General features: G+C 47.2%; 1 protein-coding gene across 3 annotated transcripts; it reads right to left on the reverse strand.

Annotated features, from left to right (window-relative positions):
• Positions 1–871: 871 nt before the first annotated feature.
• LOC114427921 (ras and Rab interactor 2-like) lies at positions 872–24,948 on the reverse strand. Of its 3 annotated transcripts, none has more exons than XM_028396521.1 (13): positions 24,792–24,948; positions 19,576–19,686; positions 15,294–15,388; positions 13,861–14,050; positions 13,645–13,759; positions 12,075–12,147; positions 11,491–11,582; positions 7,471–8,847; positions 4,173–4,255; positions 3,863–4,088; positions 3,626–3,757; positions 2,869–3,032; positions 872–2,573 (listed from the first exon to the last, which is right to left on the reverse strand). In XM_028396521.1, the coding sequence occupies exons 2-13, from the start codon at positions 19,642–19,644 to the stop codon at positions 2,244–2,246; spliced, it is 2,946 nt and encodes a 981-aa protein (XP_028252322.1). In that variant the 5' UTR covers positions 19,645–19,686; positions 24,792–24,948; the 3' UTR covers positions 872–2,243. The 3 variants fall into 3 exon arrangements, with proteins under 3 accessions (XP_028252322.1, XP_028253115.1, XP_028253921.1); XM_028397314.1 differs by lacking the exon at positions 24,792–24,948 and adding an exon at positions 19,781–20,022; XM_028398120.1 differs by having other exon boundaries at positions 2,438–2,573; positions 2,829–3,032.
• Positions 24,949–26,508: the final 1,560 nt, after the last annotated feature.

Below are 26,508 nucleotides of genomic sequence, written 5' to 3' on the forward strand. Positions count from 1 at the left end.
AGTATCTCAAATAAAAAAAAAAAAAGAAATCTGTCCATTTTGTGGACAGGTTCTGTGAGGTGTCTGTGAACTGGGTGAAAAGCTCCCTTAGAAACAGGCAGCTGTTAAACAGCTGGAGGAAAAGACTACTTTTATTCGTTCAGCAGCTGATCAAAATGTTAGGACCACATCCTTTAAAAGTCAGAATCCACGCCAAAATCTGGTGTTCATGTCATTATCAGCACTCACACCGTCAGAACCTGCTGATGTCAAGAAAGGCAAAAAGGCTCACGGGTCTATTTGACGTTTTTTTTTAAAAAGATCCTGAAGTTTATGCAACAAAGGAGTCAGGTGGTAGACCCAAGAAAAGTTCACCTGCACCGAGCCGGAGGATCCCACGAGCTGTCTGGAGGCCCGCAGTGATGCTGACTGCAGTCAACCTGGGAGCACTTCCTGGAAAACACTCGCATCAAACAAAAGTAAACAAACTTCTGAAGTAAACAACAACAACGGTGAGTTCTGTTTGGATACCGTTTAGTTCCGTTTTTGACTTTGAAAGGCCGTGGTTCTAACATTCTAAAATAATAACCATATTTAACTACTCCTACTCTTCCAGCGTTGCTATGGTGAATAAGAACCACCCTGTAATGTACCCGTGCTGCCACCAGAGGGCAGTGTTGTGTCTCTACCTGTGTGCAGTGAGGGAATAAAAAGCATCGTTCAGCATGAAGCCTCGTTCAGAGTGTTTTTAATGTTTTCAGCTTTGAGCTTTTTTATAACAATCAATACAAAGTTGATTTATTTATTTTACTCTGAGAAATAACTGGCATAAATAAAAAAGTCCAGTATGGAGTCCAGTACATGAATATTAAATCAGAATACACATCTTTGTCACTTTTAGGATGAAAAAACATTTGAATATAAAAATATTTCTACATAGAAACAAGAGATACAATTGACCAGCAACTGTAGAGCAATAAAAAAAAATCAAAAAAACAATCAGACGATGAACGATCGTTCATTGGACTCATTAAATTACGGTTTAAATCTGGGTCAATTTGGTGAAAGCTCACAAACTAAGTTCAATTCCTTTTAAAGGGAACAGCAGTTAAGGCCAAAGTTAGTTACATAAATACAATAAGAGCGCAACAATGACACAAACCTCCACACAACACCGCACCTGCCAAAATCCTGCAAATCGCACAGCTCCGCCACGTACAGTGTTTACATTCACCACATCTGAAGCAGTCGTGACCACGTTCCACAGTCCATCTGACCACACATCAATAAATATACCAATATGAATTGATCAGCTTCTGTCCTCAAACCGAATCCACGAAACAAAAGGAGCACTGAAAAGACGGAGGTTCTGAATTCAGGGCTCCCAAACATCTGAGTGCAGTTAGCATGATGCTAATTAAGTCAATTAAAACACAACAGTTAGAACACACACGTTAGTGACCGAGTGTGTATGTGAGAGGCCGAGCCGTGCACGGTGCCAGACTGTATTACGCAACATCAGGTGTTCAGAGAAGAGTGTATATGATCATAAATCCATACATCATTTCTGAGATTAAACTAAGAACTCTTACATTTTAAAGTCGTATTATTTTTTTTAACTTATTGTTATTGTGGCCCTGTGTTTTTGTGTTTACATCTGAAGTCCTGAATCTCTGCTTGGTTACTCTCAGAGCAGCAGGGCTAGCGTAACGCTAGCTGATCATCCAGGTGGAGGTGAGGCTGATGCAGAATTATGATATTTAAATAAATCCTGGTCAGCTGACCCACTTTTTCCTGACGAGTATTTAAAAACATTACACTTGGGTTCCCGGCTCGGTTCTGCGTGTAGTTCTCCGATCATCTGACGGCAGCAATCAATGAAGCTGAAAGTTTATTGCTAGTTTTGCTACAGTGTTTTTATCTCAGCCCAGGTTTTGATGGATCTGCCGCTCGGCTGGTGTTTGTACAGTTTTCATACATGTTGGCTGATTTGACCTGAACAGTATTATTTTTTAACAGTGTATAAAGTTTGACGTAGATAAAAATGTGAAGAATAAAAAGCTGTCAGGGTTAAATGTCAGCACAATGCCCGGCTCACTGCACATTAACTATTTACTGCTATGACTGACCAATCAGAATCAAGTATTCAACACAGCTAAGTATAAACAGTGGCCAGTTTTTATATTGTTAGAGAATATTCTGGAAAGATCAATGTGTTTTTGTTCAGACCTGACAGTGAGCCGTGCTGTGTAGGAGGCTCTGTGCTATGAGTCAACCTGAAGGCAGTTCCCGTTCTGCAGGTTGGGGGGGACGCAGAGGTTCAGGTTGGGCACCCTCCTGTAGACGAAGTGGAAGACGTGCACCCGAGGCCGGCTGTGCAGCTCCGCTTTGATCCGCTGAGGGTGGGTGTCCGGGGCCAGCTGCTGGCTGGTGTCCTCGGTAACCAGGAACAGAGCGTAGCTCTCCGGGTCGGGAATCTTGAACTTGTAGGCGCAGAGGGAGCAGACCTCCTCGGTGGTGGTGTACGGGTGGACAAGCAGCGTTTTGGCAGTGCAGCCGGAGTCCACCTCTTGCAGGGCAACGCGGAGATAGTTCTACAGAGAGAGAGAGAGAGAAGGTCCAGGTGAGATCCAGCAGGACCGACAGAGACCTCAGCAGTGTTTGTGGTGAGTGAGGCAGGCAAGCAAATATTTAACATGCAGGTATATATGAGACTTCTCCACTAGGGGGAGCTTTTTTACTGCAGATCCACATGCTGAGATGTTAGTAGACGTGTCCACAGTTGCCTTCATGCACCTTTGATTGATTGATTGATTGATTGATTTGGAATTGGAGCAACTTAGACTCACGGCCTGGATGATCAAGGTGGGCTCAGGTCAGGCGTGATACCTGAAAGTCGTCCACGGACGGCGCTGAACGCTGGGCGGTCCGCCGGCGGTGCCACTGGTGCAGCGTGTCCCGGGCTTCAGAGCTCAGCACCCGGGCTGCCTGCTCCTCCTGGAAGTTCTTAATGAGGGACATGGCTCCGTAGGCGCTCGTCAGGTAGTAACCTCCTAAAAAAAGGTTTTAAATAAAAACCGTCTGATGTCAGACATGTGTGACACTTCCTGCTTTGTCAGATTTACATCACATATTTCACTGTCTTATATAAGAACATGTCAGACCGGCTGACGCTGAATGGAAAATACTCCGGCTCCGCTCTCCTCTGAACGGCTTCCAGCCCATTCAAATCACACTGAATGGCATTTCCTACTCCTGTAAAGGCCTTTCCTTTTTCAACATTTGTCACGGAAACTTCCGGGTGAACTCCCAGGTTATTATTATAATAATAACACTGCAGGTCCGGTCTTCACCTTTCAACATTCATAAGCACACATCAGAGGTCTGTAGGCTGCATTCCGGCTCATGTAAAGGCAGTAAAGTAACTTATAATGAATGTAATCTGATTAATGATATTTTCCGACCCTGGGCTGAACGGTCCGTCTTGAACAGACCTTCCTTTGACGGGGTTATATAACAGGGTGGAGCCATCTTTAACCTCACACCACAATGAGATGTGTCTGACCTCACAGGTTAAACGTTCAACATTATATCACCTCTGGAAATGTAAACACAACGTTCAGGACGTTGTGGACGCAGGACGTACCCTCTCCCTGCAGCAGAGACGGGTCCAGCAGCTCCATCATGTACTGGATCTCTGTGTCGAGCTGCGGCGTGTCGCATTGAGCCACCACGTAGGTCAGCATGGGCAGGAAGTCATCAGCACCGTACATCCTCCCTGGAAGGAAGAGCAGAGAGGGGGCGGCGGTCAGGCAGGTCAGTCAGAGGCCGGTGGAGCCTGACGAAAGGTTGAGAAGCTGTGAAACTTTAAACTGAACCTCACCTGAGTTGTCCTGCATGATGGTGTAGATGAGTTTACACACTCGCAGCAGCAGCGACACCTTCTTCTCAGGCGAGTACAGCTTCCTCATGTTCAGGAACTTGTGACGGATCTTCTCTATAGCCACGGAGTCAGGGGGCACGGCGCCGTCCACGCCCAGCTCCTGCGGCCTCTTGGTCTTAGCGAGCGCCAGGTTCTCCCTGAGCTGCTGCCAAGCTCCACTTTTCACCTGCAGCGCAGATAAAACACACGTGCATGAGTTATTTTGTGTGTTCTGTATTCAACATAACATGAGTTCTGACTCATCGCTCACCTGGAAGTCATGCAGGGCGGACTCGATGACACTTTTCAGAGGCTTCAGGACACACTTGTGCATGGCCTTCTCAAGAACCCGGTCTGCATGACACACAGACACACAGACACAGACACACACAGACACAGACACACACAGACACAGACACACACAGACACAGACACACACAGGTGAATGAGGAACTGACTAATATGGACATTAACAAACAATGAGTCACATTTCTTACAGAGTGTGTCATTGTCTGTTGACAGGATGTAAAACTAAGGCTGTCCATCAGTGGGTGTAAGTGTTATCAATGCTACAGTCAATAAAAGACTTCAGTAAAAGTCAGTAAATACAGTCGTAAACCCGGGAAATCAAAACTAACTCATAAATGTCTGTCTTTAAAAAAAAAGAATTTCCCTGAGGGACCTTCCTGAATGGATTATTAAAGTATATTCTTTTCTATTCTATTCTAAAAATCCTTCAACTGGACCCTCAGCAGTTTTTCGAAGATGTTTCCACCCCCTCAGGTGGCCTCTGCTGCAGCACTGCCTGCACATCTTCTCACCCTGACCTGCTGCTTCGAGTGAGCAGGCAGGTCTCGGCTTGTGAGCTTCCTGTTTATACCGCCGCCTGCCTCAGCCCCACCTCTGTGCAGGTGTTGGGTGGAGTCAGGTGCTGCTCAGGTGGCGACTGAGCTTTAAAACTAACATCTGGGTGGCGTCATGGAGAAACTGTCCTTCTTTATTTATAGTCTGTGTTTATAACACTGACGTTTCGCAATCTGTTCAAAGATTCTGCTACTCTGAGTAATTTCACAAACCAGAAATTCAACAAGTGAATGAATAACCCAACATGAATGACTTTGACTTCATTGCCCTCTACGTCTTGTTGTTCCAGAGAGGTTAAAGAGGCTGACTCTGGACAGTCTGAGCTCCACACGTCCAGGTATTTCCTGGACTCATCGCCCTACCCAGCAGCATCCATTCAGCTCACATGCAGACACAACAATGGCTCCATCTGTACCTCGGACCTACGTGCGCACGTTTCCCTGGTACCTCAGCTATGTGCAGCATGCTGCACTGACACAATTGTGTCTTATTGTTCACTGACAGCACAGTCTGTCCACACTGTTTATGGCCATGAAATGAGCCGAGAACACATTTTGCATCGTGCAGATGTTTTTTTAAATGGTGAGTCCCACTGACAGACGATCACAATGATCCCCCTCGCTCACCTGAGGTAAGCTGCTAAGACAAATAAATCTGAAGCCTTGAACAGGGGGGAAGCCCGTTTACAGCGTTGGTGTGTGCACAGGGAGGATACGGGGATTCTCTGAGGAAACAATGACTTTGGACTTCCTGAAGGCTCATTCCCTCTGTGAGCTGAACATAGTTTGTTATTAACGTTTATCTCAGTATTTGAGAGCAAACTTCAAAGATTAGAAGCAGAGAGAAGTAATAAGATACTTTTCTACTTTTTTAGAAAAAGACGAGCGGTGGAGTGGATCCAGCGAGCCTTACCGCACAGAGCGGCATCATGACACATGCAACATCAATCGACAACATTTGATACAGACGATCTGGAAACAGCATCTGTTGATCCCTATATGTTGACTGCTCATATTAGGTTTGAGGGATTATGGGAGTGTCTGTGGTAAGACAACAACACAGGAGGCCGCAGGAAAATATGCCTTAATTAAGGAAGAGACACCCACGCCAAGTCTCAGTGAAAAAAAAGTCTCTAAACTCACACCGTGGAGAACAGAGGAGGAAACATTAGAGACATCGGGCCGCATGGAGGACTGGAAGCCTGGTCCCTAACTTTGATCGTCCTCTCTGTTCAGGCTGAGGGCAGACTGAACGTTTATCTGACTTACTGCACTTCGTAGGGATTCAAAATGGTGTCACAGTTCCCTGGCTAGCGGGTTAGCATGCTTACTTTAGCACAGAGAGGCTTCACTTGTTTAGTAGAATTTTTTCAGTCTGTTGAACCTTTTTTTAAACTGACACTCTTGTGGACGCAGGCCTCCCTGTTTGCTGTAACCAGCCATACATACATTTGTGTGTGTGTCTGCATGACCTCATAATAAAACCTGAAACACTGCAAAGTTACGACAAACACTCTGGACATCCCACACTGCTTTTTACTACACAGAAGACACCGAGTCAACACTTCTGTCAGGAGACAACTTTCCACAATGCAACCGCAGCCTTTCTGTAAACACCAGAGAGCCCAGAGCTGCGCTCCACTTCTCTTTTAAACAGAATCTGAGGGATTGCAGCATGACATCAGACAGACTGTGCGCTCTAACAATAAAAAAACCTCTGAGCATCTACTGGCAGCTTTTAATTGTCTGCATGCTGTATAAAACATCTCAACATTTATCCAGCACCCTGCTCTCCAAAGGGAACGTTTGTGCGACACTTCATGTGCGTCGGTTCTGTGGTGCAACCAGAAAGGGTCACTTCTCTGCCTCTGAACAAGGCTTTGCTGTTATTGTTTACAATGAACAAGGGACGTGAGACGCCGTGTGCAAAGACATATTTCCATATTCATGCAACTCCAGTCCACAAAAATCTGAGTTTTTTGTCATGTGCAAAACTCATCTACAATTCAAACCACATCTCACAGGTTGTTTTTCTTTGATTGCTGAGACACGACTAGAAAAAAACTCTACTAGATCTGCAGCTGATGATTGCTGCAGCTTTAGAGCAGATAATGAGGAATTAGATGAAAACTTTGCATGAAAAGTCAAAGATTGCTGTGGAAGAACTTGTCTGTCTTGACCTCAAGTCCCCCTGATCCCTGACCTCATCACCCTTCATCAGACTTTACAAACTTGCACAGGAAGTTTGACAGGAACCAGCAGACAACGACGGTGGCTGAGTGTCCACATACTTTTGCCATTTAGCGTATTGCAGCAGAAATATTTAATTTTGGGGTGAGCTGTCCCGTTAAGTCAGAAACCACACAAATAAAAACTGCAGTTAAAAACAACCTCCTGTCCTTTAAAGTCAGACTCCGTGAGATTACAGGCCCAGAATAACTCAGAGGGGCAGAAGCAGGCTGGCATGCCTGTAACTCAACACCAGTAATGAAGGAGACCAATATAGAAAACTTCAACTGGTCTAAATCCATAAACACAGCAGCAAGTCGGGGACCCGTGAATGAATGAAGCCACTTTGAAATCCTCTTCTGAGTTTCACTTCCCAAAATATTTGGATCAACATTGATTACTGTCAGAGATCGGATGTGATTAATAACACCGAGCACAAGATCTTTCACAAACTTTAGAAACCACATTTAGACTTACCGATCTGGTCCTCAGGTATGAGCGACTCCAGCGGTGGGTCGAGCTCCGAGCTCTGTCTCAGGTAAGCCTTCATCTGCGTCAAAAACTGCCTGAGAGTCTGCAGAAAGTCCATCCCTGACGTGTGACAGCTCCGGTTCTCCTGAACGAAACCGATGTAGTCCTGAACCAAGGAGCCAAAGTACGAGCTCTTGTCCCGGGACAGCTCGGCGATCCTCTTCACAGCACGCCTCTCTGGCGTCATGAGGGAGCTGAGCATCCCGCTCACCTTCTGGAAGCGTCCCCTCAAAGCCTTGGGGAGGACAAAGGACACGCCGCTCAGGCTCATGCCGACCCTCTGCCTTCGTGCTTTGAAGGATGGACGGAATCGCATTTCCAGGTCCGCCTCCAGGCCAACCCCGTAGTCCTCTTCCTCCTCCTCTTCGTCCCCATCCTCATCCTCATCGCTGCTGTCCTCCACTGGGTCCTGATGGTTGAGATGTCGTGACGGGCTGGGGGCCAGGCCCAGTGAAAACCCAGGAGGCTGCGAATATTCCAGTGAGTCAGAGGAGGAAGTGGACATGCTCATGTCGCTGAGCCGCTGGCGTCCCCTCTCAATAGGGTTGGACGGACTTCCTGCGTTATCCTCCGGCTGGACGTCAGCAGGTGGAGGCTGGCAGGATGGCAGCCTGGCATGGGACAGGGCTTTGGCAATGGTCTCATCGTCCAAGGCGATGTGGCAGCGGTGGGCCTCTAGATCCGGCTTCTTGGGCCGTGGTGGTGGAGGGTTTGAAGGTGCGCTGGGCGTTTTTGCCAGGCTGCTGTGCTTGGTGCCCATTGATGGCGGAGCGGGCGCTGGGCGCTTGCTGGAGCACTGCAGTCGCCTTGCAGCCATGGTCACCGGCTCGGGCATGCTCTTAGGTCTGGCGGCGGCTGATGAGGATCCAGGTGGAGGTGGAGCTGGACGCCGGCGTGGCATTGATCGGGGGGGAGGAGGGCGAGGGGGAGGCTGCCGCGACTTGCTGTTCAGTTTGATCTGATCCTGGTGCTGCTTGCTGCTGCTGGTCAGAGGCTTCGAGTCCACTGTGCTCTCCAAGTGGGACTTGATAGCGCATGAAGGCGGATCGTCCTCGCAGTGGTGGTGAGGAGTCTGGAGAAACAGGGGGTTAACGAAGCACAAGGGGCCGCTGGAGTGTCTCCTCTCCAGGTGAAAAGAAGGTGGGGGAGCGTGTGATCGCAGGGTGGGAGGCGCACTGTCCCAGTGAGCCCCCGTCTGACACTGTGGTGACCCGTCGACCTCCCGGTTCCTGCTGGTTCGTTGAAGGCTGAGGGTCCGGCTCAGAGGGCGACAGGGACCGGGGGAAGTGCGGCGCTGGCTGCACAGGGCAGAGTCCCAGAAGCCTGAAACATAAAAAACACACAGGACCACTTCAGAGGCAAACATTAACCAACAACAGACACACACTCACACACACCTCCAGGAATAACTCAGACAGCGACGGGAGTTTCAAACTGAAAGACCTGCTTTTAAACAACATTTCTCACCAGCTCCTCAGAAGTTTCCTGCCTGCTCGTGTCCTGCTGGTCTACACAGCTCCGTGTGTCTCTTGGCTATGATTCACTGAATGCCGACACACACCCAGAGAGACACGCAGAGGGAGGCACTCATGCTAATCACAGAGTGGGCCGGCACTAAACACGCCACAGTTCCCCCACTCCTTCCTGCTTTGCATTTCCCCGCTGCTCCACAGACTGAGTCGCTGTAGCACCATTATTCAAGAATTGTAGCCGAGTTGTGCGACTCTCTCGTGCAGACATGCACACATGCGTTCTCATTTTGATGTTATTGTGTGAGCGTTTCCCCTGAATCACTCCTTTGTTTTAAGCTGTTTGGCACATTCAGCATTCTGCTGTAATAGAAAAGAAAGACTGTGCTGTAATCAAAGCACACTGAGCAACAACTCATACACAAAAACACACCCCCATGCAGCCCGATCCCAGTGCTGCCGCTTAGAATGGAAACATTAACTGTTGCACTCCCGGCTCTGTTTCACATGTCTGAGTGTCTGGAGGCTACCTGTGGTGTGAGCAAACAGCACCTGACACTGTCTGTCCTTCTGCAGCAAAGCTAACCAAGCAGCTAACACACATGCTCCTGCCTGACCACAGTGAAGCGGTTCTACTTCCACAGACATGACTGCAGTTCTTCTATTCTAACTCTAATCTACAAGCACACATTAAAGCTAAACACTGGTTAATGTATTTGTTTGATCTGAGGCCAAGACCTCCACACCAGCAGCAAGAGCGGGGAACAAAGCAGCACTTGTTTCCTCATTTCAAACCGTAGTGGGAGCCTCTGTCCACCTCTACTCCCAGGTATTCCAAATACAGGCAAGGGTTGTGCTGTAGAGTTGGACATGGAGGTCTGTGGGGATTGACTCACTTTTAGAGCCAGCAGCCATCAAGTGGACACTTGAAGTACTGCAGTCATTGACACCTCTCAGCTCTGGATGTTATCACTTTTGGGACACCAGTCTTGCAAACAATAGACTGACCGTTTGGCCTCCAAGTTGATCCCCACAGACCTCCATGTTAAAATATCCAAATATTTTATCATCAATAAGCTCTTCTGTTAGTACAATGGTACAGAAGAACAGATGCATACACCTCACCACATTTTTAAACTTAATTCTGCAGAATTAAGGGTGTGTCCGCTTATAATGACAGGCAGGCACTGAGTCAGCCTTCTAACACAGATGCCTGCACATGCCAGCTCCTCCCAAACCTCAGATTAACCTGGATTTCAGCCAAGATGGCAACCGGAGGCTTACAGAACAGCGACCTACAGGCACGCTTCATTCATATTTATTTTAGTTTTCTTGCTAAAGAACACTTCAGATGCTTTAACAGCTAGCTGGGTTCTCTTCTTGTGCACTGCTTCACCAAGCTGACCGGCCAATCAGAGCGATCAGACTCCAGGTTCATCATACTTTGACCACTCAGCCAAAAAGCACATGTCAAACAGCAAAAACCACATCCAGATCCAGAGACAGTCTCTGAAGATGTGCATCTGTCAAACACCCAGCCCTGATATGTGACATTCAAATGAAGCCAGTTTTTCCCTTGTGGCACTCATATTCCTGAGCTTTTCTTTAAATAGACGCTTCCAGAGGGAGTTTCCCTCAATGACAGGAGGGGTTTGCACCAGAAAGGCCCAGCGGCCGTCTCTTCAACCTCAACATCAAGAGCAGCTCACATGCAGCCTCACACTCCAGTGTATTCACAGGAATGCAAACAGTGACATCTGCAGCTGACTGCACACGTCCTGTGAGCAGCGGCAGCGCCTGTGTCTCTCCGTACATGTCTGAATGTGGTGTGATGGAATGAATCTGTGCTGATGAACACTAGCTCTCCCCTGGCCACTCCCTCCTCTCCGCACTAAGCACTGAGCTATGTGGAAGGCCTGCACTGCAGAAGCTGACTCACTGCAACCGAGCCCAGAATAACTGCAGCTGCTGTGAAACCAGGCCTGAAAGACCAGTGTGAAAAATAAATGAAGGACGTCAACGCCACACTGGGTTTTTATTTCAAACCTTTTCCCCATCTTAATTTTCACACATAACACCCACGGTAAAGTTGGATTCTTTTAAACCACTTGATTCGATGTGCCTGGAATTAAAAACTCTCCAAAAATAAAGTGTTTGCACAAACAAGATTGTGGAATAAAACAAAGCATTCTGCACTCCTCTGGACATTTAGGAAGCCATGATTGGCTCACATGTGACCAGCAGTCACATGACAAACATTCAGTATTTGGCTGATCCGCAGGCTTCCTACAGCTGACCCAGAGAGCACAGTGAAGAACTGGACCATACCCCATGAAGAGCTCCCGTTTCTCTGACTTAAAAACATTTCTGTCTTTCTAACTGTGTTGTTGTGCACACGGGCATGTCTGAGTGGTTGCTGCTTCTTGTAGCCATGACTGTGCAGGACATGTTGACATACACCAGTGTTATCCCCTCTAAGTACAGATGATTGGCCTACCTGCTCCAAGCTGAGCCACCTCCTCCAGTTCTTTCTGTGTCTTGGCAGATGAAATGGCTTCTGGGAGTTTCAGCACGAATGGCAAGACATCCCTAAGATCAAGAATAACGGGAACAACTATGAGAAGGAATACTAAAAGCAGCAGAAACGGGATTTACACAGAGCTACATGCTGATATTTACTGACAACATCAGTCGCTACAGTGTCCTCATCTGACAGTGATCCTGTCTAAAAGTGATGATGCCATACGTTTGGTTGGCACAACACAAAGCGAGAAGTGAAAACACTCTCATCACTGACACCAACATGTCAACACACTGTTTGTGTCCCTTACACAGACACACACACACACAGACTGTGACTCAAACGTTTGCTTTGCAGCTGAATCTCTCTGTTTGCAGCACATTTCCTGCGTCTGTCTTCGTCTCCCGCAGCTGGCACGAGATAAAACAAGAAGTGAGAGCCTCGGGCAGCAGGAGAGCACACTGCTTACTCGACAAACAGTATTTTCATCCATGGATTTTCCATCCTCCAATCACGCTCTCATCACACAGACAGGCCAGACAGAGCCGCTGGTTGTTTACCTGCTGATGCAGTAGAAGGCCACCAGTCGTAGCAGATCTGCAAAGCTGATCCCAGATTCCTCCAGAGAAAAGGCTGTGGAGGAAGGAGACAAGAAAGCTAATCCATAATCATACAATCATGTCAATAAGATTAAGATTATATTCTGATGAAACACCCTTTAAAAGGGGACAGTTCAGTTCAAAGTATGAGGACGGCCAGCACTGATCTGTAGCTGTTAGTCCACTGACGTGAACTGTAGAGCCTGAACCCCCTTCAGCAGTGTCAAGAATAACTCCCTTAACAGGAAGGAACCTTCCTGCCGACAGTCGGCCGGATAGAGGAGGAGAAGGAGGAGAGAAGAGAAGAGGGAGACAGGACAGAGAGGACAGAGAGGATGAAGGAGAGAGAGAGGAGAAGAAGAGGGAGACAGGACAGAGAGGATGAAGGAGAGAGAGAGGAGAAGAGGGAGACAGGACAGAGAGGATGAAGGAGAGAGAGAGGAGAAGAAGAGGGAGACAGGACAGAGAGGATGAAGGAGAGAGAGAGAGGAGAAGAAGAGGAAGACAGGACAGAGAGGATGAAGGAGAGAGAGGAGAAGAAGAGGGAGACAGGACAGAGAGGATGAAGGAGAGAGAGAGGAGAAGAGGGAGACAGGGCAGAGAGGACAGAGAGGATGAAGGAGAGAGAGAGGAGAAGAAGAGGGAGACAGGACAGAGAGGACAGAGAGGATGAAGGAGAGAGAGAGGAGAAGAAGAGGGAGGCAGGACAGAGAGGAACAAACATGCAGCAAACATCAAACATTAGACAAACATGACAGGTTGTTGATGTTGTCAATATGAAACTATTGTGTTTATACTATAGTGGATGTAGTTGGTTAATAGACAGGCAGCACAGCTGACCCACATCTGAAAGGCCAAACCAGGCCAAAGGTGCCTCCCTCCCTCCCTCCCTCCCTCCCTCATGTCATTTTAGCACGGAAAATCCACAGCTGGTGTGTCGTCACATTCTGGCTCTCAGCTCCATGACCGACTTTCAACACTGAGGTGCAGCACTTGTGTGACTAATATTTACTGATTGTGAATCACAGGTTGTATTTCACTGTCACAGGTGAACAGAAGAATAACGTTTATTGAGCAGGAAAGGCTGAAGGTGTTTAGTCACGGCTGGCTGGATGTGTGCTTCAGACAAACAGACACTCAGGAGAAGCTGTGAGGGCTTCCAGTGGTACCATCTCCCTCACAGACTGCAGCACTCAGCGATCACTGTGTAGATGTGTAACTGTGACCCAGAGAACCGTGTGATGGCTGCAGTTTGTGGGTGAGGGGGCTGGAAGCAGAAGAACCTTCACCACAGTTTCACTTTCCATGAAACCATGACCGATTCGTGTGAATCACTCGACCAAAAAAACTTAAATTATGTTATGAAATTATGATAAAGAGAAAAAAGTGAACACACACACACACAGATCAGGTGTGACTGTGGCTGCAGACTCAAAGGTGAATGCACCAATAGATGGTTAAAAGACATGTGAAATCTGCTGGACAGTACCGTTCCCACGCCACCCCTGACTGAGGTTAAACCTTTTCTTACTGTACTGGCTCTCTCTGACGGGGAAGTGGCCGATGGGGGTTCCTGATGGATGCTCCTCCAGACGCACAGACAGCACCTTCCTCTGCAGCGCCGCTGACTTCCTGACCAGGAACACCTGCACCGTGACACAGTGTTAGTTCAAATTCCAAGGAGACAAGTTAACATCTGCGCCGCAGCATGGCGGCGGCAGCAGTGGGGACGGCGGCGGCGTCTCACCCCGGGTGGCTGTTTGAGCAGAATGCGCCGGGCCTCCTCCTCGCTGACCGCCAGCAGCAGCCACACCGGATGCGTCTGGGTCAGCCTGTCCAACACGCTCATCCTCCTCCGCAGGGAGTCGTACCCAGAATCCCTTTCACCGCTCACCCCACCACAGCGAGGGACCTGCAGGTAAACGCCACTCTCCAGCCTGTCAGAGAGAGACGGACAGTCGGAGTGAGACACTTCTGCCACCTGCAGGTGAGAATGAGAACCAGCACGTGCCTCTTCTATTTTATATAATGTTTTATATTTAGAATAAAAACACACATGGAATTAATTGTTTAATATATATATCTGAACAAAAATGCTGAACTTTCTGACGGCCCCTGAATGCACCGTGAAAGCTTACCATTAAATAAAAAACGAAAAACAAACACAGAACTACCTCACAGGAGACATATGAAAGTAGACCTGCCTCTTTGTTTATTGATTAGTTCATTGATTGATTTTTAGTCACGCTAATGTTTCTATGATGATCTTCATAAAACACTGAAATAAGACTGGAGAAGATATGAGGGAGGCTGCGAGAGCTGCGAGGGTCACTCTGGATAGTTCATGTTACAGATGAATCATTAAGTCATAAGACGTCAGTTTCTGATTTACAAACCAAACCCAGAAGCTGCGTGGTCATTGTGTGTGTTGGTGATGACGCTCAGACTGATGAGGCTCGCTGGTTTTTGGTCACTCTGAAAAGCTGAAATGAGTCGATGGCTTCGACTGTGGGCTCTTAGGTGGTCTGGTCTGGATCTTGGCCTGGATCTGCTGCTCTGAGTCTTATTTATCTTGCTAGGCGCCTTTCTCTCTGCCTCCGGTGACTTGGAGCTTTCCTTGTTGGTCACTCAATCTTCAGAGAGCCGGTCATGGTGTCTCCTGATCTCCTGGATCTGTTCACAGTGGTATTTCCAATCTTCTTCATCTTCCAGGACTCTGACGACCTTTCACGAGTTCACCGTTTGGGGAGCCTTCCAGGCTTTCTCCTCAGCTCTCAGTTTGTAGTAGTGTTTCTGAGTGTTCCTGGTCTGAAGCTCTGTGCTGTGACCTGGATTTGTTTCCTCATGTCGTCTTTTCTTCTTCCATGGTACAGGAGCACAGGAGCCTTCAGTCTTTTCCTTTTCTTCGTTCAAGCCTAGAGGCCCTTATTCTGATGCTGTCAGCCATCTCCGACAGCCATCCCGCCATTCTTATAGGAGTATACCGGTCAGGATGTCCCGATGGATCTGGTCACAGTGACCGTGACCTTTGACCTGTGCACTCCAAACTAAACTACTTTTTGTTGAGTGAAGATTTGTGCCAAATTTTAAAAACAAAACAGAACATACACTCTGACAGCAGCTGTGTGTATCAATGTAATAATTGATCAACTGATATTGATGTGTGTATTGCAGTCTTACCCTTGTAGCTGCACAGGGTCCTTGTCCATGGCTGGAGGAGTCTGGACCATCTCCTTCTTCAGCTCTCCGATCTCCAACGCAAAAGTGTCGATGAGCTGGAGTGAGACAGAGAGAGAGACTGATGATCCAGAAGAAGAAGAACAAGAGGAATGGCAGTAAACGAAACCGACAGCATGTAGCTTTACAACTGAGATTACACAACATGACGCTGCGCTCAGACGGACTACGTGTAAGACGAACAGCAGGGAAACGGTTAGTCACTTTTCCTGTGTGGACCTCATTTCCAGACAGGAAACACAGAGACAAAGCACTCTGAAAACAAACTGCCACACAAGATTCAGAGGGAACATTTCCCACAAACGTTCTACACAAGCGGCTCTGATCCCTGACTCCAGAGATTCATCTTCAAGCAGGACTATTTCAGGCCGACAGAGATAAGACTTATCACCGCTGTCATTTAAATCCGTCTTTAACACAACATGTAATTAGACGACTAAAAAAAGCTCTAATGACAGAAAGGTTTTAAACCAACTGCTGTGGGACTTACAGGATATTTTACAGACCGACCTCACAGCACAAGATCTGGAGAAGGTCCAGATACTTCTGACTTTCTGTGCATGGTCATATAAAGATGGAAGACCTGATAATATAAGTGAGTTCAAACAGTGATCTCCATCAGTTTATACTATGGTTAAAAACCTCCAGCAGAAATAAAAGAGTCTGCAGCTCCACTGACTTTCTGTGACACCACCCAATTCCTCATAAAGTCACTTCCTCGTAATAATTGGCTGCACATGGGGGCGCTGTGGGCTTGATTTCATTTTAATCTTTTTATTGTAGCTGAGCTAATTTAACTCATGACACACTAGCATTCTTCTAACAGATGGTTCTTGATCCTCAGATACAGGTCTCTACAGGGGCTCTGCTGCTGCTCGTTGGATGCGTCCAATCAAAATAGAGGATGCTAAGAACGAACATTTCTTGGGCTCCTTCTCTTCTGGACCTGAGACCGCCCCCCCTGTGTGAACCTCCTGTGGTTCACACATGGGAGTTCTCTCCAGCCTACAGAGTTTCACGACCACACCCCCTGAAAACCTGCAGGTGGCATGATGTCGTCGCTATTTATTGGTCGGCATGCAGCCGTTTGTTTATCACAGTATCTCAGCGTTGCCTCATTTCCTCTGATGCTCAGAGATGTAAGAGAACCGTTTCCCCTCCTCCCCCCTGTGGAGCTGCTCGGTTGGATAAAGATAGCAGCTAATTGCTTGCATGCCCCCCCCCCCCCCCCCCCCCCCCCCTCCACATTTCTGATCACTACCAAACACTCAGAGTCACCTCACACTAAGCAGATGTTCAAATATGGGTCAAACTTTGGTTTCAGCAGGGATCAATAAAGGGGAACACATGTAATGAAACAAGAAACATGTGAACACGCAGTCAGCGCTGGATGTGTGTGATAAACTGTTTACATTTAACTTCTGCCATTCCACATTTCCTCCAGTAGGAGGCATCATCCTCCTCCTCCTCCAAGCATTCCTCTGAAAGCTGGGCTCCAGGCCAGACCATGGTCCTCACAGAGCCCTCTAATTCATAACCAAGTGGAGCCAGCTCTGTTAAAGCCACAGACCCCAACACCCCCCCACCCCCACCCAGACCCCTCCCCCCTCCAGCTCTATGTCAGATTTACACAACAGCATCGTCTGCTCTGCTGTTCCTGCAGCTCCAGCACACAGCCTGGATGCTCCACACACAGACCCACACTGACAGAGCTACTAACCTGTCTGAACAGCTGATTAGAGGGACAGCCCACACTCTCACAGCAAAGTGTTGTTTCCCCACCAAGAGTGGAAGAACCAAAAAAAAGATTAAGACCCTGAATTAGAACCGAATGTGATGGAGTGACATGAACATCCAGGCGGAGCTGCAGCTGGGTCCTCACTGTGAGTCCAATGTTTGTTATGATCAGCCTCAAAGGAAGCACTTCACATTTCAGATTGGATACACGCTGTGACCACAAGTAAACGGACACCATGTGCAGCTTCTGCTGGTTTGTTTTTTTTAGTTGTAAAGGTGGAAATCTTAGTGCTGCCGCCTACTGGTGATCATTGATCGATTGTCCATGATCAATCAGATCATGACCAAATTGGTCACGTGGTTGGAACGTGATTGGAACGTGATTAACTAAGAGGTTCTGAGGTTCTATGTTCTGAAGAACTATTCATGTTCTGACCTGTAAGACTGAGCCTAGCCTCACCCAGAGGCCAGCTATGTTGAGTTTGAGACCCCTGATGTAGATGATCACTGTGTGTGTCTGTCATGCATGAAAAAAAAGTTTAAAGAAATGATCTTCACAGTTTGTGTGGAGAACTGGTCTGTCCTGACCTCAGGACCACCTGACCCCTGACCTCATCACCCTTCATCAGACTTTACAAATGCTGAATGTGAGAGGAAAGGGTTAATAACAGGCAGTAAAGTCGTTATTTGTGCGTTCTGAAGACAGTCAGCTTCAGCCCTGGTAGGAAGAAGGAAGGCATGTGTTGTGTCTTTGGTTGCCCTGGTAACAGGTGACAGGTGTGGAGCTGAACATCTGATCCAGGAGGACTTTATGATTTGTTATGTTTCTGTCTTGTAGCAGCTCACTTCCCCTCAAGGCCTCATAAATCAGCTACGGAGCGAAACACAGTTATTAGCAACTGTTAGGAGAGTGAATAACATGAAGAGAAACACACACACACGGCCAGAGGAGGAGACCGGGGACATTCCTGTCGGTCAGCCAGCACCAGAGACAGCGAGCGACTGAATCTGCAGGAAGACGACAACAACCGTTTGTTTTTCACTGAGATTTATGGAGTCAGAGAGAGAGAGGAGGCTTCATTCAGCCTCTGTCAAGAGTGTGTGTGTGTGTGGGGAGGTAAGTGGTTCTCTGCATGAGCTGCTCTTTGAGCCATGGATGGAGTCAGAGGGAAAGAATGTGTTTGGTTTTTAACACACAGGGACGGAAAAAAGCTGCAAAGCAAATGAAGTTTGTTTTTAGCTGCGCTCTCCTCTAAATGTGTCTTTTTATAGAACATTTAAAGGGAGCAGATGTAGTCAGACCAAAGCTGGTTCTACACCCCAAGAAAAAAAAACTCAGGAGGGTCTTTTAGAAGAAGGCGTCTTCCTCACCTTGAGCCGACCTCACTGGTTTGTTTCCACTGCTCAGATTCTTCTTTGGTGTCTGATTTAAAGTTTACAAACTTTCTTGTGGATAACTGATATGTCTCTAAATGTAAATCTGTTCTCTTGGGAGTGCACTTGGACCCCAAACTGGACTGGAGTAAGAACATGGACACTGTTTACAGGAAGGACCAGAGTTGCCTCTACTCTCTGAGGTAGCTGAGGTGCTTCAACATCTGCAGGACGATGCTGAGGATGTTCTCTGAGTCTGTGGTGGCCAGTGCCATCATGTGTGCTGTTGTCTGCTGGGGCAGCAGTCTGAGGGCTCAACAGAACCATCAGGAAGGTGGCCATGTTGTAGGATAGTGGACCTGGACTCTCTGACAGAGGTGTGTCAGAGGAGGACGTGGTCCAAAATAAAGACCATACTGGACTGTCCCTCCCACCCGCTCCACACTGTGCTGACCAGCTACAGGAGCTCGTTCAGCAACAGACTCCGACTCCCACGATGCACCACTGAGACACACAGGAAGTCATTCCTGCCTGTCTCAATCAAACTACTGAACTCTGAACCGTAACAGTCACTCGGACACTGTACATTCATACTGGTACATTCATGTCATGCTCTTTACTATGTAAAGGTTCCTCCAGTAGTAAATATGTTTCTTCTTCTTTAGATACAACTCAGGGATTTAAATACTATCTAGGTATTTAGATATTTATTATATGTTTCTATTTCATATTTCAATTTATCTTTGATTCTATTTGTCTGTAACAAAAAAGAATTTCCCCTTGGGGATAAATAAAGGAATTCTGATTCTGATTCTGGATCTGGATCTCATTCTGGATCTCATTCTGGATCTCGTTCTGGATCTGATTCTGATTCTGATTCTGATTCTGGATCTGATTCTGGATCTGGATCTCATTCTGGATCTCATTCTGGATCTGATTCTGGTTCTGGTTCTGGTTCTGGTTCTGATTCTGATTCTGATTCTGATTCTGATTCTGGATCTGATTCTGGATCTGTCAGAGAGAGTTGGCTGTTGTATAGATTTTTTTAAAGGCAGTGTTGAGTCACTCTCAGAATAAAAGTGGCCTGTGACAGGTAAACCTGTGGAGCACTCACCTTGAAGAAGCTGCCGCTTCTGTCTGTGAGGCCACAGGTGGGATTCCCCGGTGGACCGCTGGACGCCATGTTGTGTGTCTGTCCTGAGGACGGGTCGCTCTCCTGGAGGCTCTGTGGGTCAGAAACACAGGTTAGAGGAAAATGGCGGCTTCAGCTTCGGTGTGTGTCGGAGCAGCTGGCGTGCCTTCAGCGTCTGTGCATTCACCTCTCTGCTCGTCTCAGATCACTCTGCTGTCTGTCTGTCTCACATGTTCTCCCTCTTTGTCCCCGCACTTTGTTCCCATGTCCTCATAATTCATTTTCCATCTCAGCCTCAGCTCCAGCACAGCTGCCTCCCCACCCATCAAAACAGAAACTTCCAAACCGGAGCTGTCGTCTGGATTTGAGCCGAAACCGGTTTGTCCTCTAGCTGTTTCCCTTTCATTATCTTTATCTCTGTTTCTGTCTTCATACCAGGTCCCTCCAACCTCACCCCCACCCCCACCCTCACCATCTCACTTCCCCGTTCCCCTCCAGCCAGGCTGAAACTATTAGGCCGGCCCTTCCTCTCCTGGCAGACGTTCACAGGCCTTATTTAAAGTAAAAAAAAAAGATGATCTGTTTCACCGTCTCACACACACGCACACATGCACTTTCATCTCGCAGAGTGGAAGCTACCCCCACCACCACAACCACCACCACCACCACCACCAACCTCCCCCATCACACCCTGAGGGAACAAAGTTCACAGCTTCAAACCAGAATTCAAACTTTCAGACAATCGAAATGGAACGAGCTGAGGAACAGAATAATAAACATCAATAAATCAATAGTTTTATATGATCTTATGTATAATGTTGGCTTCAGTCTTAGGAACCTGCAGTGCTGATGAAACAGTGTATGTGTGCTCGTTTCCTGTCTCAGATTAGACGTGTTAGTCTGGGCTGGACACGAAGGTTTCATTTCCACAAACAGAAGAAACAAACAAGAACCTGAACTTCACTCAGAGCCTCCTGCTGACTGAGTTTATTGATCATCAGTCGGCGCAGATCCTCTGCTGTGAGATCTGACAGGGCGGCCGTGCCAAGGAAAACTGGCAGTGATGCGTTTCCACAAGCTCATACCTCTGAGCCTCAGAAGAATCAGAGAGCATGCTGGGAATTGCAGCTCCTATTTGCAGCTGTGAGAATGTATGTCTGTATGTAAGTGTGTCTAATACAAATACATTAATGTAACCAAAATAAAATATCACCTCATCCTGTCACACACAGCACGCTCACACACCTCCTCGTGTGTGTCTCTCAGAGGGCGTTACCTGGAGGAGCCATTGATTCAGAATCATTTTTATATGTATGATGCTAATGCTAACGGACAGCTGCGACACGCTCCAGCCTTGTGGTCGACACTGGTACAGGGTACAGAAAATAGATGGATGCTAATGCTAACTACATGCTGTAGGTTAAAGTTCGTCAGAGCCCCCCCAGAGGCTGCAGGAGGAACTGCAGTTTTTGACACCTGAGCCCTTGATTCAGCTCATTCAAGCACCATGTTCATGTCATTTTGCATTCATAAATAATTCTGCTCTTGTTTTGAGTATTAAACCTTTGAGACAAAATGATGCATGGTTTTTTTTAATTTTACCACATCCTTCTCCTCCCTCCAGCCTGCAGACCTCCACATCCTCAGTGCTCCTGGCAATGATAATGAAGCTTACACTAAAAACAGTCCGGGCTTTCCGCGGCTGACCTTTCGGTGTGGAAAGCTGCGGCTGGGCGTAGCTGGTGCCTGACACAGTTTCTAACCATGACTCAGTCCAGCGCAGCACTCATTATACACGAAGTGGGATTTGTGTTGTGAATTGGCAGGCTGTGATTACAGGTCAAGCTGGTGTTTGACGGACAGAAGAAACACAGAGGGGACTCCTGAACTTCACACTCCTCCACCAAAAAGCTGTGAGTAATCAGATTCCTAGAGCAGAGCAGAGGGTTCAGCTGAACTCACCAAGAACCACTGACCCACATTCTGCTCCTGCTGCTGCACACAAACTCTTTCAGCTTTTTTTCTGACATGTTTTAAAGCCACAAATTCAAAGCAGCCCGTCTCAGAATCACCGTTTCCTGCGGATGCTCACGCCCACGCCATCATCTGGTTCGTCTCAGGGCCGAAACATGAGGAGCGGCGTGTGGGAGTTCTTATCTGCAGCTGGCTGCATGGAGGCCGTCGGCCTCTGCAGGCAACCAACCATCATTTAATGCTGCTAAGACACAGCTAGAAATGTGAACTCTTAGAACTCACTTTAGGAGGCAGCCTCCAGTGGACGCTTGAGGAACTGCAGTTTGTGGAACTTCATGTTTACCTGAGGGTCTTTGTTTGTTATAAGGCCAGAAGTGTCCTTTTAAAACTGAACTCTGAAAGCTCAGACTGAGAACGTGCACAGACGTCACCTCCCCATCAGAGCGCGGCCGCTTCATTCAGACCGAGGGACAAAACAAGCAGCAACATGGCCGCCTTCAGAAGGGAAAAGCACAGGAAGCAAAGCCTGTGTAATGACAATAGGAGATTTTAACCTCAGCCGATCGTCCCTCCCTTTGTTTTAAGCAACAAAAGACTCATCATCATGGCTGTTTTTTAATAAATGCTGACAAAGAATATATAAAGATGATCAATATTTAATAGTCGAGTTGTTTAATGAGGATTTAAGCAAACATTTAACCAAAGTGGTGTCTGTATGTCAGACTGATGTTCCAGGGCAGATCTCAGATCTCTGGTTGTTCAGTCAGTCACACAAACAGCTCTTCAACACAACGCTGCCACTCAACAATACCCCGTTCACACTGGGGAAATCAATCCGTCTAGAGCGGGATTCGGGCCATATCCGGCTATATCCAGCTTGATTTCAACACACCTCTCCGATTTGGATCTTGCCAGATTGGCTCAAATGTGGCTCAGGTCTGAACACTAATGCAGCTAGTGAATCCAGCTAGCGATGTGATACTTCCGGGTCACGGGGACAGTGTCCGCATGTAAAAAACAACTGTCAAACTATGACAGCTTTGCCCCGAGTTTATTTTCCACAGGGCTACAAAGGAATAAACTGCTTTTTGAACCGAAAAAAATCGAAAATGCACGATGCATGCGAACACATGGTCCTACCACGGCCTGAACGGACTCTGTATATTACGAGGTGCCACCTAGAGGTCTGGAGAACTGCAAACAAGCCAGATTAAGCCGGATTGAGCCCGGACACGTGTGTGTGCTAGCCAGATTTGAAAATAGGTCTGAACGTATCCAGCTTGAAGGCGATCTGGATTCAATCCTACTCTAGCTAGGCTGACTTTCTCCAGTGTGAACAGGGCCCAAGCTGTCTGCCACTCAACAAGCTGTCTGCCACTCAACAAGCTGTCTGCCACTCAACAAGCTGTCTGCCACTCAACAAGCTGTCTGCCACTCAGCGGGTGGAAACATCACACTTTAACTTCAAACAGTCCTTCACATACAAACTTCCCTAAAGACAAACAGAAGCCACCAACAAGCTGTCTGTGCACTTCCTGCTTGTCTTAGTGTACCTACACTGACTGCAGTGCACCTAGAGCGCGCTGTTGCTGTGGGACACATACAAACATGCACTGTTCTGAGTGTTCCTGAGTCGAGCCTCGCAGCTCCAGCCTGTGCGGCTCCTGTGAAAGGTTTCAGTGTTAACGTTCCCCACGGGGACAGTTCGCTCTCACACCGGTAACCCGAGCGGCGGCTCCCCGTCCAGACACAATGACATCACTTCACATAAAGCTTTACAGCTGCAGACTCACACAGTTCCTCTCTCTGAGACAAACACAGCATCGCCGAGCACTAACCAGCCTCATAACCACCTCTGAAAAGCCATTTTCCATTAAAATACCTTTGAGCTGATTTGTTTCCCCACAGCGGCCCTTTGTGCCAAAAACCCTCAGCTTCAGCCGAGGAGCTAATCTCTTTAACAGATTCCAAAGCAGCTTAAATGAGGAAATTGGCCCCTATTTAATTTCCTGATAAACACCAGCTAACTATTGGTGCAGAAAAGAAGGCGAGGTGAGCGCCGCTGAGGAGACGTGGTCAGGTACCGACATGTTTTTACAGAAAACGTTCAGAAGTTCACAGAATCTCAGGTTTAAACAGGGACACTGTCTGAAAACACGTCTGAATAACGCTGACTGCAGGCGGGAAAGGACAGAGCCCGAAACTCTGCAGCTGATTGGATGAAGCATCGGTCACAGAAGCTAACAGCAGCTAGCATGTGTGTGGAGGATTGAGGTGGTTTTTGTGAGGAAAGTGTGTGTTAACACACTGAGGACAGACGGGACGTCCTCGCAGGACGCACCTGTCCCCTCATGCAGAATGTCTCCGCCTTTGTTTGTCTGCACCTCCACTTCCTGCTCCTGTCAGAGTATTTAAACCGCTGCAGTTCACACAGAGGGCGCTCTGAACAGGAGTGAATAAGAATCATTGTTTACACCTGATTCTAGACGTCAAAGCACATTTTATAGCTCATGTGTGGTGAACACTGGATGATGGACAACACTAGCATGCTGCTAACGGCTGCTGATTGGTCGGTTCAGATCAGGACTAATGGTGACAGGAGTCCTCTGCTGCTGCTGCTGCTGCTGGTTGGATGTGACCAATCAGAACGGAGGATGCTGTGACATGGCTCGTGGTGCGTGCCGTCAGTGTCAGAATCAGAATCAGAATCAGAAATACTTTATTGATCCCAGGGGGAAATTGCTTAACTCAGTGTGAAGCTGTACACAACATGGATCTATATCTATTTATTGACATTATTAAAAATATGATGGCAAATGTGCAGAATTCCAGTTCCGGCTGTGTGAACTCTACATTCTTCCAGCTCCATTCCTTCTGGACTGTCTGCAGAGCGCCCCCTACAGGACATGAAGTGTCTGGAAGCTGCTGCTTAGTTTTAAAAATCCATGTAAGGAGTTCAGACAAAAGACTGAAGGAGAAACTTAACAGACCTGTTGGATCATATGGAGGTCACACACAGAGTGAACGGAGTCCAACACACACACACACACACACACACACACACACACACTAAAGTATGTATTTAAGCAGCTGCAGAGATAAGATCTGTTTCTCCTGGAGGAAAACTTCATGTAAGCAAACAGCACGAAATAAACACACACACACACACACACACACTGCAGCAGCAAAACTTTCATCTCAGCTTGTTCGGAGGCTTCACTCACCTCAGGCTCTGTTTCTGTCCTCCATGTTGGAACCTCGTCGTCCTCCGGGTGTCTCCGGTTGTTTTCCGAGCAGCCTCCAGCCGGTGAAGCGGGCTTGTTACATGATTTAAAGGCGGACAGAGACGCTGACGGCCGGTTTGGATCACAGGAGTTTAGGTGTGAGAGGAACCGAGGAGGAGGAGGAGGAAGAGGAGGAAGGGGGGGGTTGTAATATGACGCCTGCTCCTGATTGGCTGAGAGGATTTTTACCTTGATGACGACGTTCTGGTTTAATTAGATAAATTATAAAACTCCAAGAATGCATGTCTGCATTATAATGCAAAGTAATCCTAAATATAATGAGAGATAAATATTATTCATCATTTTTTCAACAAAGTAGGCCTAGAAAAAAAAATAAAAAAATAACAAGGCCTAATATTGAAACTAGATTATTTGAAATAAATAAACACAAAGGTTTTATTATGTCTGCGGGCACCAGCGCGACCACACTGAAATAAAGAACTCACTTCTTAAGCAAAAGGACCAAAGTGCTCTGAGCCAGCCTGTAAACTGTGAATCCACCAATAACTCAACTGATTCTTTGACTTTCAGAGGTTATGTGTATGTGTGTGTGATGCACGGTGTAATAATCATACACCAAACAGAATCAGGGTTTCCATAGCAACAGGCCTCCCCGGACCCCCGTATGACCCCTCTAGGGACTTCTTGAATTGCTCCTGGATCCACCCATTTAGGCAAGCCAGACCACTAATAGGAGGCCCCCAAGGGGAAAGGGGATCTTTATCTGCTCCCTCTGTTCACTCCTCTCACTCATGAAACCTGTGAGTGGGTAAAACTTGTACCAAACGTGGTCCTGGTTTTCATCCTGGGGTCTGAGCACCCCCCCCCCCCCTTCTTGGTGGGTTCGGCCCTCACAGTTATGGAGCTGTTCTGACTGAATTTAAGCAGAAGTGACAACCATAAGTAGACTGGGTACCTAAGGGTTAAAAAGGAAGGAAGCAGGAATAAACTTAACGTCAGATGGATCCGCTCTGTGTGGATGTAAATCAGTTTATTGCAAGAAGACCACCGGGAACAAGGCCCACACCTGCCTGTGAGTCTGAGCGCCGCCCAGAGGTCCCCACCAACAAAGAGGAGGATTTACAAACAACTGAAAGGACATGAGCGTAAAAGCAGAGGAGCCTCTGCAGACCGCCTGCTGCAGGCGTCCTACATTCTAAATACTGCATGTATATATATATATATATATATATATATATATATATGTGTGTGTCTGTGTGCGTTTATAGAGCATATTCCTCCTGATATGTACAACAGTGCCTTTAAAATTACACACAACATAATCAGAATGCATGCAAACACACCAAAACAAACCGGCTCCACTGCATGTGTGCAGGTGCAACAGCACCCCCTGGTGGCTGCAGGAGGACGCATTTAATTAATCTGAAAAGACGAAACAAAAACATGCTGAACCTGAGCAGCAATACTGTGGGTTTTATCTGTTGTTTTGTTAGTTTTTGACCAAAGAGGAGCAGGAGCACTTTTTTTAAAATCAGAATTCAGACCTTAATCTGAAAAAGAATGGAAAAAATGGAATTTTGAAAAGAATTCAAATTGTGAGAAAAAAGTTTGAAAACATTCTACACATTAAAGTTCTTATTCTGAGATTAATGTCAGTTATTGGATTAAATTTAAATACTGAGAAAAGGCAGAATTG

Source organism: Parambassis ranga, chromosome 1 (genome assembly GCF_900634625.1).
Source record: "Parambassis ranga chromosome 1, fParRan2.1, whole genome shotgun sequence".
Taxonomy (NCBI): domain Eukaryota; kingdom Metazoa; phylum Chordata; class Actinopteri; family Ambassidae; genus Parambassis; species Parambassis ranga.

What these genes read in the sequence shown, in the direction of transcription:
- LOC114427921 (XM_028396521.1), bottom strand. Translation starts at nt 19,644, where the DNA reads ATGGCGTCCAGCGGTCCACCGGGGAATCCCACCTGTGGCCTCACAGAC. An exon ending in GAAGCGGCAGCTTCTTCAAG is followed by an intron (nt 15,389 to 19,575) that starts GTGAGTGCTCCA and finishes GTCTCACTCCAG; the next exon opens with CTCATCGACACTTTTGCGTT. An exon ending in GACCCTGTGCAGCTACAAGG is followed by an intron (nt 14,051 to 15,293) that starts GTAAGACTGCAA and finishes TCTCTCTGACAG; the next exon opens with GCTGGAGAGTGGCGTTTACC.